The sequence below is a fragment of the Salmo salar genome, chromosome 14, assembly GCF_965601325.2.
Source record: "Salmo salar chromosome 14, fSalSal1, whole genome shotgun sequence".
Lineage (NCBI taxonomy): Eukaryota > Metazoa > Chordata > Actinopteri > Salmoniformes > Salmonidae > Salmo > Salmo salar.
The window spans coordinates 88605204-88618430 of NC_138304.1; the positions used below are offsets into that span (position 1 = coordinate 88605204).

Genomic DNA, 13227 nt, shown 5'->3' on the forward strand with positions numbered 1-13227 from the left:
ATTATTGCAGTCTGGTAGATTTCCAGTAAAAAATGTTTAGCAAATATACCCATTGATTTAAGTAGTATTATAAATCGGGTGGTTCAAGATCTAAATGCTGATTGACTGACAGCCGTGGCATATCATACATTATATACAACTAATGTAGCCTATGACAACAACTGTTTCACCTTATCATAAGCAAACATGTTCTTACAGAGCGTGGCTTTAATTGAAAGAGGAAGCTGTGGTTAGCTCACTTTGCCTATCTATCAGTGGGGATGACCTGTGGTTTGACCCTTAAGCGACTAAGACTTTAGTATTGTGGGACTGGAATATGGTGTGGAGGTGTCACTATTCCCTCTCCCATTTTGTATTCATTTGATATCCCCTGATAAATTATGTTGAGTCGCTTCATTTGTCCGTCTAATGCACTGATAGCTGTCGTGTCCGCTTCTTCATCTACAAGACCTTCGGACAACCCACGGTCTTACAGTATGTTGGAATTACTCATGTTGACCTAAAAACAAACCACCCTCTAACGTTAACATGACTTTATATTATGCTTGTACAGTTTTTCAGAGATGCTGGTGATGCAGTTTATCAGTATATGTGTAGATACATATCTAATACTTAGTCTTCAAAATGTCATGTATGAAAGTGTAGTTTAATAATAAAGAGACAGAAGCTCTTTGGTTAAGAGTTTTTTTAAAGGTGCATTCAATACAGTGTTCTTCCATACTTCTACATATGAAGGCTCAAGCATATTTACACAACGTATATACAGTACTTAAAAAAAAACTAATACAAATAATCAGCTTTTTTATAGCAGCAAAATAAACTAAAATAATATTTACAACTTTCATGACAAGGTATAGAGTACACTGCATATACTCTGTTTTCCCCATTATTACATTTTTAAGTAACATCTGTGCTTAATTTCATTAACAGAAAAAATATATGCAATTCCCATTGTCCTAAAATCAGATGATCTTATAAAAGGTATCTTTAACATAATGAGAGATGAATGATAGCATTTTCCAATCAAAAGCAACAGCAGGGAAATTGATCTTAAGAACTAGGCCTATACTTATTCAAAGATATTTCTGTGTAAAAATATGTACAATTAAATGTTGGTAATGCAGCGCGACCTCAAGCTTTGAAAGTAAAGTGAATTGTAAACCAGATGATTGTGGAGACGTAGGAACAGGAAAAACAGGTGAGATTGAAATCTAACACGCACACACACTCATTCGCACACACGTGTTTCAAACACATTCCAGTCCTCTGATTACTGTAACATGCCTCTCTTGCATTTGTTACAACTGTAAATATCTCTCTCTGTATTTGTATATCTTTAAATAAAGTGAAAGTGTCCATTTAATGAGAAAATATCTAAAAATAAATATCCACAGTTTCGATTTTTTTTCTTTTGCAAGATTATTCTTTTTTTTTTTTTTCAAACTTTGTATCTGCAAGTTCTGTGCAATGTCAGACCCTCCACCCATCACAAAACAACAAAGATTTTACATTCATGACTTTTTCATTGTCACCTGATGGAATCAAAGAAAATGCCAACTCCCAGGAGGCCTTTCAAGTAGGCCACTATCTTAACATTCCAGAGTCGACGGCAAGAGGTACAGGAAAACTTTCATACACTTCCTTGCATCTTAGAAACACTCAAGTTGCACTTCAAGTATTCAACAAGGTGTGGTTCTCTTAAAAACCAAACCAATACTATCTTTAGCTCCAAGTACATGGTTGTTGTTTTTCTTTTTCATATAACTATGATACACATAGGCTACATCCACCCAGGCAGTCTAAAAGGTCACCTGACCCCAGTCTTAACACTTCCACTCTTGCTTACTGAGGCAGAAAACATTATTGCAACGATTGACAGATTTGTCAAAAAACTTGATGCTCTCTGTTTGTTTTCACTTCAAGTTTGGTATAAATCTCCTCAACACTGAAAAGATTTCAGCTTATTGTTTTCACGTTTTACACTTATTAATAAAGGTTAAATTACACTTGCACAAATCTACCTCTATGGATTAACATGTATGCTAAACAAGAGACGACAGAGCGATGTACTCTAACTGTTTAATATAATAAACACGAAGTAGAAGGAAGCTATATCTCGTATACGGTAAGTATTCCTGTAGAAACACAGCCAACCTGGATAGTTTTTGGGTAGTCCCAGCTCTAGAGAGCCCTAAGAAGGCTCTGGTTAAACCTCCTGGGACCTGTCACAGCAGAGACACATGGGCCTGTAAAGCCATAACCAGCATATACGCTCAACGCAACAGACACACCAACTGGACATTTAGCCCCAATGAGTTTTACAGTGGAGCTCTACTTCCTCGACTTGCTTCCACCCTCAGCCCACCATGTCTTCTATACAAGAATGAAACTGAGCCCCCATTCCAGCTCAGGGTATACAGTGCATTTGGAAAGAATTCTGACCCCTTGACTTTTTCTACATTTTGTTGTTACACTCATCAATCTACACACAATACCCAACAATGACAAAGCAAAAACAAGTTTAGACATTTTTGCAAATGTATATATATAAAAATAAAAAAATAAATATCACATTTACATAAGTGTTCAGACCCTTTACTCAGTACTTTGTTGAAGCACCTTTGTTAGCGATTACAGCCTCGAGTCTTCTTGGGTATGACGCTACAAGCTTGTCACACCTGTATTTTGGGAGTTTCTCCCATTCTTCTCTACAGATCCTCTCAAGCTCTGTCAGGTTGGATTGGGAGCGTCGCTGCACAGCTATTTTCAGGTCTCTCCGGAGATGTTCAATCGGGTTCAACTCCGGGCTCTGGCTACTTAAGGACATTCAGATATTTCTCCCGAAGCCACTCCTGCGTTGTCTTATCTGTGTGCTTAGGGTCGTTATCCTGTTGGAAGGTGAACCTTTGCCCCAGTCTGAGGTCCTGAGCGCTCTGGAGCAGGTTTACATCAAGGATCTCTCTGTACTTTGCTCCGTTCATCTTTCCCTCGATCCTGACTAGTCTCGCAGTCCCTGCCTCTGAAAAACATCCCCACAGCATAATGCTGCCACCATAATTCTTCACTGTAGGGCTGGTGCCAGGCTTCCACCAGGCGTGAGATTTGGCATTCAGGCCAAAGAGTTCAATCTTGGTTTCATCAGACCAGAGAATCTTGTTTCTCATGGCCTGAGAATCCTTTAAGTGCCTTTTAGCAAACTCCAAGCGGGCTGTCATGTACCTTTTAGTGAGGAGTGGCTTCCATCTGGCCACTCTACCATAAAGGCCTGATTGGTGGAGTGCTGCAGAGATGGTTGTCCTTCTGGAAGGTTCTCCCATCTCCACAGAGGAACTCTGTCACAATAACCACCGGGTCACTGCCTTTCTCCCCCGATTGCTCAGTTTGGCCGGGCGGCCAGCTCTGGGAAGAGTCTTGGTGGTTACAGACTCCTTCCATTTTAAGAGTGATGGAGGCCACTGTGTTCTTGGGGACCTTCAATGCTGCAGACATATTTTGGTACCCTTCCCCAGATCTGTGCCTCGACACAATCCTGTCTCGGAGCTCTACGGACGATTTGTTCAACCTCATGGCTTGGTTTTTGCTCTGACATGCACTGTCAACTGTAGGGCCTTATATAGACAAGTGTGTGCCTTTCAAATCATGTCCAATCAATTGAATTTACCACAGGTGGACTCCAATCAAGTTGTAGAAACATCTCAAGGATGATCAATGGAAACAGGATGCACCTGAACTCAATTTCGAGTTTCATAGCAAAGGGTCTGAATACTTATGTAAATAAGGTATCTGTTTTTTATTTTTAATACATTTTCAAAAATGTCTAAACCTGTTTTCGGCTTCGTCATTATGGGGTATTTTGTGTAGATTGATAAGGAAAAAATTAAATGTAATCAATTTTAGAATATGGTTTTAACGTAACAAAATGTGGAAAAAGGGAAGGGGTCTGAATACTTTCCCAATACACTGCATGTAGGCCATGCAGAGCCAACATGGCGGGTTAGCATTTAGCTAGGGCTGCTTCAGAGCACAGCACAACTTGCCACATGGCCCAAACCATGCAGCAACCAGGTTTCTAAAATGTAAACAGACTACAAAAGTGAGAGGATATTACTCTTCTTTTAAGACCCATTACTTCGTTTTCATTCAGTTAGAAACTGAAAATAGAAGACCTATGTGGTAGGAAAATAACCAACTTCAATTCCTGCACAGCTTAAGTTCTGCCAAAGGGCTCCTCCACCAACCCTCCATCTAACCTCACTCCTACATTTGACAAACATCTAGCTAGTTTAGTAACATCCTCAAAAAAAGGACAACAGCTGAAATTGTGCAGCGAGTGACACAATCCATTAACATTGCATTTGAAACAAGAGAAAGAAAAATAAGTAGTAGTAAGGGAAATTAAGCCCGAAATCTGTTTCTTCTCACTGAGACAGAAAACCTTCCAAGCTCCTTACAGTGCTCCTCAGCTTCTCTCCTTCGTTTGGTATGCACTCCTCCGTAACTCCAACGCAGCACTGAGATTCTTTCTCTTAAGCATTTCCTTGAAGTGTTTCTGTTCTCCGTCAATGGTAATGCCCTTGAGGACGTGATCTCAGAAGGATTTATACTTAAAGGTGGAAAATAGGATCCTTAGTATGAATTACTAAAGAGGATAAAGATATCTACGTGTAGATATAGTGTAACTGGTCTTATGACAACTTAGTATGTGCTAAAATAAAATAAATAAGAGAACTATTTACCAAACAATGCCTTCTTTCGCTCCTCACTTTGGAGATGCTCTCCTAACCAAGAAATCCCCTCCTTATACCTGTGCCGTTTCCTCTTAAAGCCACTAAAAACCTTTAAAGTCCAAAAAGTAAAACATCAACCCTGTAAATTATACCGGGCCTGGCCACATTTGGTGATTACAATGTCCTTCTGCAATATCATGTCAAAAATATATAGAGTAAAATAAACTAAATAAAATGTTCAATCAAAAGGAAGAGCAATTTTCAGTATTTTCAAATGATTCACTTATTAGAAGAATAAAATATCTCTTCAACTATTTTTGTCTTGACCCATGAATGGAAGTGCAAGAGTGAAGTGCATGTCTTTTCGAGAGATCCCAGTTCAGCGTGTGAACGACGGTCGGTCGCGTGTATCCATTGTCCCCTGATCTGTCCTATCCAGTCGGACCGCCTTGATGGCGGCTCCTAGTGGCCCTGAGAGGGAGAGATGATTGTCCTCTCCTCGCCACACCACAGTCCTGAGACCGCGACACGAGAGAGGCACCATATTAAATGAAACAAGTCAAATTGAAACCTTAAAACATCCTGGCCCATGTGTCTCAGAGAAAGAGCAGGTCGGTCAAGCCCATGCCATGCAGCACAGTCTTGGGTGGCGGAAAAGGGAATGTCAGTTTTTATTTTCATCGTTTGTTGATGTCGTTTGCATTGCTATGGTAACAGTAACCCCCCCATCACAGAGTGGATTCGCACTCCACTTTACACGTAGTGGTGGCGGCGCCTTTCTTGGTCAGTTTTAGAACACTGGGTTTCTCTGTGCTGCTGTTATCAGAGGAGGGCCCTGTTAAAGCTTTCTGCTCACCCTTGGCTTCCGCATCGCCGTGGCTCGGGTAGATGACCAGGAACCAGGCTGTGAGGAAACCCAGGAAGGAGCCACCGGACGCCACCATAGGGATGACCCGCACGCTACCCGTGGCGTCCACCGCCGCGCCCAGCGCCGATGCCACCAGGATCTGGGAGATGTACACCTGGCATGACAGGATGGCACAGTCGATGCCAAAGCCCCGCTTGGAGTTCCCTGGGCTGTGGTGGATGTACTGGGAGAGGGGGAAAGGCGGGAAGAGAGAGGGGGAAAGGGGGGAAGACAGAAGGAGAGAGGAGACATGGTATCAAATAATTGCCAAGATGTCATTGTAAAATACACGTTTTTTGACTGACTGACTTTTACCTGGTTAAATAAATTATAAAATATTCTTTAGACATTTGTATATAATGGAGCTATGATCTTAACCTGTATAACCTGTTCTGGCATGTTCTGATGGAATCTGGCCTTGAAATGCTCTATTAGTCTTGGCATAAAGGTGACAAAGGTTTCCGTTTGTGGATTGACACCACACCATACAGCATACAGAGGTTATCATAACAGTCAGCAGATTAAACATACGTCTGTTGGCATCTTCAACTCTGTCCTCTTGGATATGGGCCTGCAATAACGTCCTTCGGCAGATGTTACCTCTAATGTATGTGATTTAAAGTGTATCTAATGAGACATCAACTACGTATGTATACTAAACAACATCTTGGAACATGTGGTTAAAGAAAATCTTGACGCCAAATGTTGTATGGATTGCTGCCAATGATTTGATTAACCTGATTTTAATTCACACTGTGTGAAAAGTGAATAGCATTTCTTCTGAACATCATCTGTTATATAATTGATCCAGTCTACTAACTAACCTGTTATATTAGTGTGTAACTAACTAACTAACTAACTAACTAACTAACTAACTAACTAACTAACTAACTAACTTGTTATATCAGTGTGTAACTAACTAACTAACTAACTAACTAACTTGTTATATCAGTGTGTAACTAACTAACTAACTAACTAACTTGTTATATCAGTGTGTAACTAACTAACTAACTAACCTGTTATATCAGTGTGTAACTAACCTGTTATATCAGTGTGTAACTAACCTGTTATATCAGTGTGTAACTAACTAACCTGTTATATCAGTGTGTAACTAACTAACCTGTTATATCAGTGTGTAACTAACTAACCTGTTATCTCAGTGTGTAACTACCTAACTAACCTGTTATCTCAGTGTGTAACTACCTAACTAACCTGTTATCTCAGTGTGTAACTACCTAACTAACCTGTTATCTCAGTGTGTAACTACCTAACTAACCTGTTATCTCAGTGTGTAACTACCTAACTAACCTGTTATCTCAGTGTGTAACTACCTAACTAACCTGTTATCTCAGTGTGTAACTACCTAACTAACCTGTTATCTCAGTGTGTAACTAACTAACCTGTTATCTCAGTGTGTAACTAACTAACCTGTTATCTCAGTGTGTAACTAACTAACTAACTCGTTATCAGTGTGTAACTAACATGTTATATCAGTGTGTAACTAACTAACCTGTTATCTCAATGTGTAACTAACTAACTAACTAGTTATCTGTGTGTAACTAACATGTTCTCAGTGTGTAACTAACTAACGTGTTACAACTAACTAACTAACTAACCTGTTATCAGTGTGTAACTAACTAACTAACCTGTTATATCAGTGTGTAACTAACTAACCTGTTATCTCAGTATGTAACTAACTAACTAACTAGTTGTCTGTGTGTAACTAACATGTTCTCAGTGTGTAACTAACTAACCTGTTACAACTAACTAACTAACTAACTAACTAACTAACTAACTAACTAACTAACTAACCTGTTATCTCAGTGTGTAACTAACTAACTAACTCGTTATCAGTGTGTAACTAACATGTTATATCAGTGTGTAACTAACTAACCTGTTATCTCAATGTGTAACTAACTAACCTGTTATCTCAGTATGTAACTAACTAACTAACTAGTTCTCAGTGTGTAACTAACATGTTCTCAGTGTGTAACTAACTAACCTGTTACAACTAACTAACTAACTAACTAACTAACCTGTTATATCAGTGTGTAACTAACTAACCTGTTATATCAGTGTGTAACTAACTAACTAACTAACCTGTTATATCAGTGTGTAACTAACTAACTAACCTGTTATATCGGTGTGTAACTAACTAACTAACCTGTTATATCGGTGTGTAACTAACTAACTAACCTGTTATATCGGTGTGTAACTAACTAACTAACTAACCTGTTATATTGGTGTGTAACTAACTAACCTGTTATATCGGTGTGTACAACTAACTAACCTGTTATATCAGTGTGTAACTAACTAACTAACCTGTTATATCAGTGTGTAACTAACTAACTAACCTGTTATATCAGTGTGTAACTAACTAACTAACCTGTTATATCAGTGTGTAACTAACTAACTAACCTGTTATATCAGTGTGTAACTAACTAACTAACCTGTTATATCAGTGTGTGTACTAACTAACCTGTTATATCAGTGTGTGTACTAACTAGTATAGATCCTTACCTCTTTCATCTCATGGTATTGTCCCAGGAGTACTAACTAGTATACATCCTTACCTCTTTCATCTCATGGTATTGTCCCAGGAGTACTAACTAGTATACATCCTTACCTCTTTCATCTCATGGTATTGTCCCAGGAGTACTAACTAGTATACATCCTTACCTCTTTCATCTCATGGTATTGTCCCAGGAGTACTAACTAGTATACATCCTTACCTCTTTCATCTCATGGTATTGTCCCAGGAGTACTAACTAGGATACATCCTTACCTCTTTCATCTCATGGTATTGTCCCAGGAGTACTAACTAGTATACATCCTTACCTCTTTCATCTCATGGTATTGTCCCAGGAGTACTAACTAGTATACATCCTTACCTCTTTCATCTCATGGTATTGTCCCAGGAGTACTAACTAGTATACATCCTTACCTCTTTCATCTCATGGTATTGTCCCAGGAGTACTAACTAGTATACATCCTTACCTCTTTCATCTCATGGTATTGTCCCAGGAGTACTAACTAGTATACATCCTTACCTCTTTCATCTCATGGTATTGTCCCAGGAGTACTAACTAGTATACATCCTTACCTCTTTCATCTCATGGTATTGTCCCAGGAGTACTAACTAGTATACATCCTTACCTCTTTCATCTCATGGTATTGTCCCAGGAGTACTAACTAGTATACATCCTTACCTCTTTCATCTCATGGTATTGTCCCAGGAGGGCATAAGGGCAGTATGAGATGCTCATGGAGATGATGCCCATGCTGCTGATCATCACCATGGAGACGTAGACGTTGGGGAAGATGGCCATGACGGCCGTACCGATGGAGAAGCCCAGCGTGCCCAGGACGTAGATGACCTTGATGCTCAGGTCAAAGTTGTCCAGGTACTTTTGCAGTAAGGCTGAAACAATACAATATAATAGTTTATAAACAAAGGGAGGCCAAATCATTTTATAAAGCCCTTTTTACATCAGCAGTTGTCACAAAGTGCTTTAAAGATACTTAGCCTAAACCCACAAAGAGCAAGCAATGCAGATCAGAAGCACAGTGGCCAAGGCCTGAACCTACAAAGACGCCTAGATTTCATATGGCCTCGTATAAGAGTTGGTTAATTTACAAGAGGTGACTCCTGTAAGTCTTATCCACACTGTGGGTCAACTAGACGACATTCACCATGATTAAGTGACCAGCAATTAGTACAGATTTCCTCTTGTGACTTACGCTGGGTGTTTAGGTGCTGGGTTGCTGTACAGTTCTTTGTGAATAGTCCAATTATAAAAAGCACTACAATTTATTTTTACTGATTGAGTAACTGTATCACTTGCACAGATCATCTCAGCTCACTGGCTTGTCTTAGTCTAACCGTCCAGCATGCGAACAGAGCGACAGAGAGCACATCGGATGCAGACTGAGCACATTGTTTAGAAAGGACTTTATGGCTGCCTCAGAGCACACAGACCTGCACAAGCCTGTGTCTGGGCCCTGTGCGCTCAGCCTGGTCTCATAGACTAGACGCAACATAGTAAAAGTTAATCCAGGACACTCAACTTAGTATGATATGTTACGTTTAGCATGGTTACATAAGACAGATGGTTACTTAAGGAAAAAAACAAAGTAGGGTGGGTGGGCGCGTAACGCGAACGTCTAACAACCCAAAGGTTGCGAGTTTGAATCTCATCACGGACAACTTTAGCATTTGCGCTAATTAGCTACTTTTTAGCTACTTTGCAACTACTTAGCGTGTTTTAGCTAACTCTTCCCCTAACCCTTTTAGCTAACCCTTCCCCTAACCCTTTTAGCTAACCCTTCCCCTAACCTTAACCCTTCAACCTAACTCCTAAACTTAACCCTAACCTTAACCCTAGCCTAGCTAACGTTAACCAGCTAGCTAACATTAGCCACCTAGCTCAAATTCGTAACATACTGTAGTTTTTGCAAATTTGTAACATATTGTACATTTTGCAAATTTGTAACGCTTACCATACGAAATGTAACATATCATAGTAAATGGAGTGTCTCGGATTTACATACAGAAAAAAACTAAATGCTCTGAGACCAGGTTGGTGCGCTCAGTCATTGGTCACTTAATTAATTTGTTAGTTAGTTCATTCGTCCATCCTTCCTTCCTTCCTTCCTTCCTTCCTTCCTTCCTTCCTTCCTTCCTTCCTTCCTTCCTTCCTTCCTTCCTTCCTTCCTTCCTTCCTTCCTTCCTTCCTTCCATTCATCCATCCATCCATTTATTCTACTCAATGACTGGTCAGTGACCTGAGCAGGAGGCAGCGGTCAAGGCATAGATGACCAGCCCCCAGCAGCCCATCTGAACTCCTTTGTGGTAGTTCTGCAGTTCCGTGGAGTTAGCGGGAGCCTGGAGAGAGGAGGGAAAACAACAGCTTTAGTTAGGGATAGAGAAAGGGAGGCCGGTATCCCAGAGGTTAGAGAGAGGCGGGCCAGCAACCAGAGAGTATCCGGTTCAAATCCCAGGTCGGCAACAAAATCCTGGTGGGGAGTGAACTGGCAACCGGAGATTGAGTTTGTGTGATTAATCATTTTTTATTTGCAGAAGACATAAAAAAAAAGACATGTACATTTATGTCCAAATAAATACAACAGGCTATATAATAACGTGGCATAACTAGCCCAACGCTCTAGTGGTTAGAGCGTTGGGCTACTAACCGAAAGATTGCAAGCTCAAATCCCCGAGCTGACAAGGTACAAATCTGTCGTTCTGCCCCTGAACAAGGCAGTTAACCCACTGTTCCTAGGCTGTCATTGTTAAGAATTTGTTCTTAACTGACTTGCCTAGTTAAATAAAGGTAAAATAAATATAAATATTGGTCCTTGACGTCCCAGTAGCCTTACCGTGGGGTCGCCGTGGTAGATGACCTGGCCCATGAAGTCAGTGTAGAAGACGGCCTCAGCGATGATGGAGAACCAGGTGAGGAGATGACAGACACAGAGCCTCATCAGCTCTGGAGGCATCTTCAGCATGGACAGCCACAGCAGCCTGACCGTGGTCTCCGTCTCCCCCTCCTCACTCTCTGTATCCCCGCTGGAGTTGGTGTTGCCTGACTGGTGGCGCGCTCTGGGGTTCTGCTGTTTCCTCTTCTGTCTCCGCTGCACCTCGTAGATGTCGTTCAAGCTGCGCGAGGGCTTGATGAGCAGCGCGGCGTTGGCTCTCCGGTAGCGGTAGCGGTGGGAACCCACGCGGCCGTAGTAGGAGAAGGTGCAGGAAGGCTGGCGGTAGAAGATGTGTCTGCGGTGCCGCATGGAAGCGTTTGTGCTGGCCGAGTTCTTCATGACCATGTGGGCATGCCCGTTGCCGCCCTGGCCCAAGCCGTTGGCATGCGCTCGGCCGTTTGGCGTCTTCTGCTCGTTGAGCTGGTTGTTGAGGAGCGCCTCTTCCCCGTCGCGGTCCTGCTCCTGCAGGAACTGGGACAGCCGGCAGATCTTTTTGGAGGTTTTGAGGAGGTCCTGGCTGCCTGTGCTGCTGCTGCGGCGTGGTGGAGAGCCGTGGTAGGACGATAGGCGGTCAGCGAAAATGGAGGGCTCAATGTGAAGCAGGGACAGAGCGTCGTGGTCCAGGTGATCCAGTGTGGCGTCGGCCATTTGCAGCACTGAGTCCGACTTGGACCTCACCATCTCCACATCCAGGAAGTCCATGTCCATGTCGCGCAATGAGCGCCCATCCTCTTCCCCATCACCATCCCTGTAGAACTCATAACGGTCGTAACGATCGCAAGGGTCGTAGATGTCCTCCTCTCCGATGAGCTCCATGTGGGGGGTGTTGTGGCCATGAAGCTTCCCCAGGGAGCAGTTGGCCTTGTGGGCTGTGGAAGAGGCGGCGTCGGCCTCCTCGTCCAGCCGGTCCTGCTGGGGGCTGTACCGCTGCTCTTCGATGCTGAACAGATGCAGCGCCACAGAGATAGTGAACAAGATGGCGGCGAAGAAGAAGAGGATCTGCTCCTGGGACTTGAAGATTGAGCCCAGGAATGTGTGGGTCCAGTCCAGACCGCCTAGCGCGTAGCCCACCGCTCCCCCACAACCTGGCCCAGGCACACACATGCAGAATACACAAACACACTGTTAGCACCTCTAATAACACAACATAGCATGGATCTCCGTTTCAGCTGAATTTCCTGTTTGAGAATATTCAATTTCTTAACTTTCACAGACATCACAGACAAAGGTATGGGCATGGAAACATCCTGAAATACAAGGTGAGTGCTACTAAGACGTGTGTTGTACCAGAGGAGAAGGCGTGGATGTTGAGGGCCATGTCTTGTTCTTCAGTGTCTGCCACGTCTAGTAGGTAGGCCCTTATGGGACCCTCCGTTGCGTCTGCACTGAAGTCCAGCACTACTACACCGAGCACCGTCAGAACAATGCCTATGGGCTGGTTATTTGGCACGTCGCCGACGGCAAGACCTGGAACACAACCAGAGACAGAGTTAGTATCCTAGCTGGTACAACACCTTCAGAAAAACATAGGCCTAATTCACAGATAGAAAGTTCGCCACAGAGACCGCATCCTGCCAATCCAGTATACATATTGATAAGCTATATCCATCCTAGTTACTTTGCAGCTCTCCAACAATGAGAACACAGCTGGATCGAGATATTCACATGTGAATCAATACCCGAATAGTGGGTTACTATTATGGCATGCAACTGCCTTCTAACACACACACACACACACACACACACACACACACACACACACACACACACACACACACACACACACACACACACGTAGCCGTATATGGTATATTCCACCTCAGAGGCCAGGAAGAACACAATAAGGTTGATTGGATGATCACCCTCAGGGCTACAGGGAATATATAGATTGTCGCTGTGTGATGAAAACCTAACTCCATTTTTGCCCATTTTCATATTTTTACATGTATTGAAAGCAGTAACCCCCTCAACATACTCTCAACATTTCATGACTAGAACCAAGAAAATGTATTATAAATAGCTTCTGAACTTTTGAAAATTGTAACTTCGTTAACGGTAAAATATGGCAGTTTTTTTTCTCTCTTCATTTCCTGAAAAGTTTCTGTTTTGTAGATA

At 42.2% G+C, this 13227-nt stretch overlaps 1 protein-coding gene across 1 annotated transcript in view; it reads right to left on the bottom strand.

Annotated features, from left to right (window-relative positions):
• Positions 1 to 670: 670 nt before the first annotated feature.
• LOC106570404 (polyamine-transporter SLC45A4) overlaps positions 671 to 13227 on the bottom strand; it is a 62640-nt gene continuing 50083 nt past the window's right edge. The window contains exons 3-7 of the mRNA XM_014142697.3: positions 12400 to 12579; positions 11014 to 12197; positions 10420 to 10519; positions 8844 to 9055; positions 671 to 5818 (exon numbers count right to left, since the gene is read on the bottom strand). Of these exons, the coding sequence (XP_013998172.3) occupies positions 5456 to 5818; positions 8844 to 9055; positions 10420 to 10519; positions 11014 to 12197; positions 12400 to 12579 (2039 nt within the window). The 3' untranslated portion in view covers positions 671 to 5455. The remainder of the gene's footprint in view (positions 5819 to 8843; positions 9056 to 10419; positions 10520 to 11013; positions 12198 to 12399; positions 12580 to 13227) is intronic.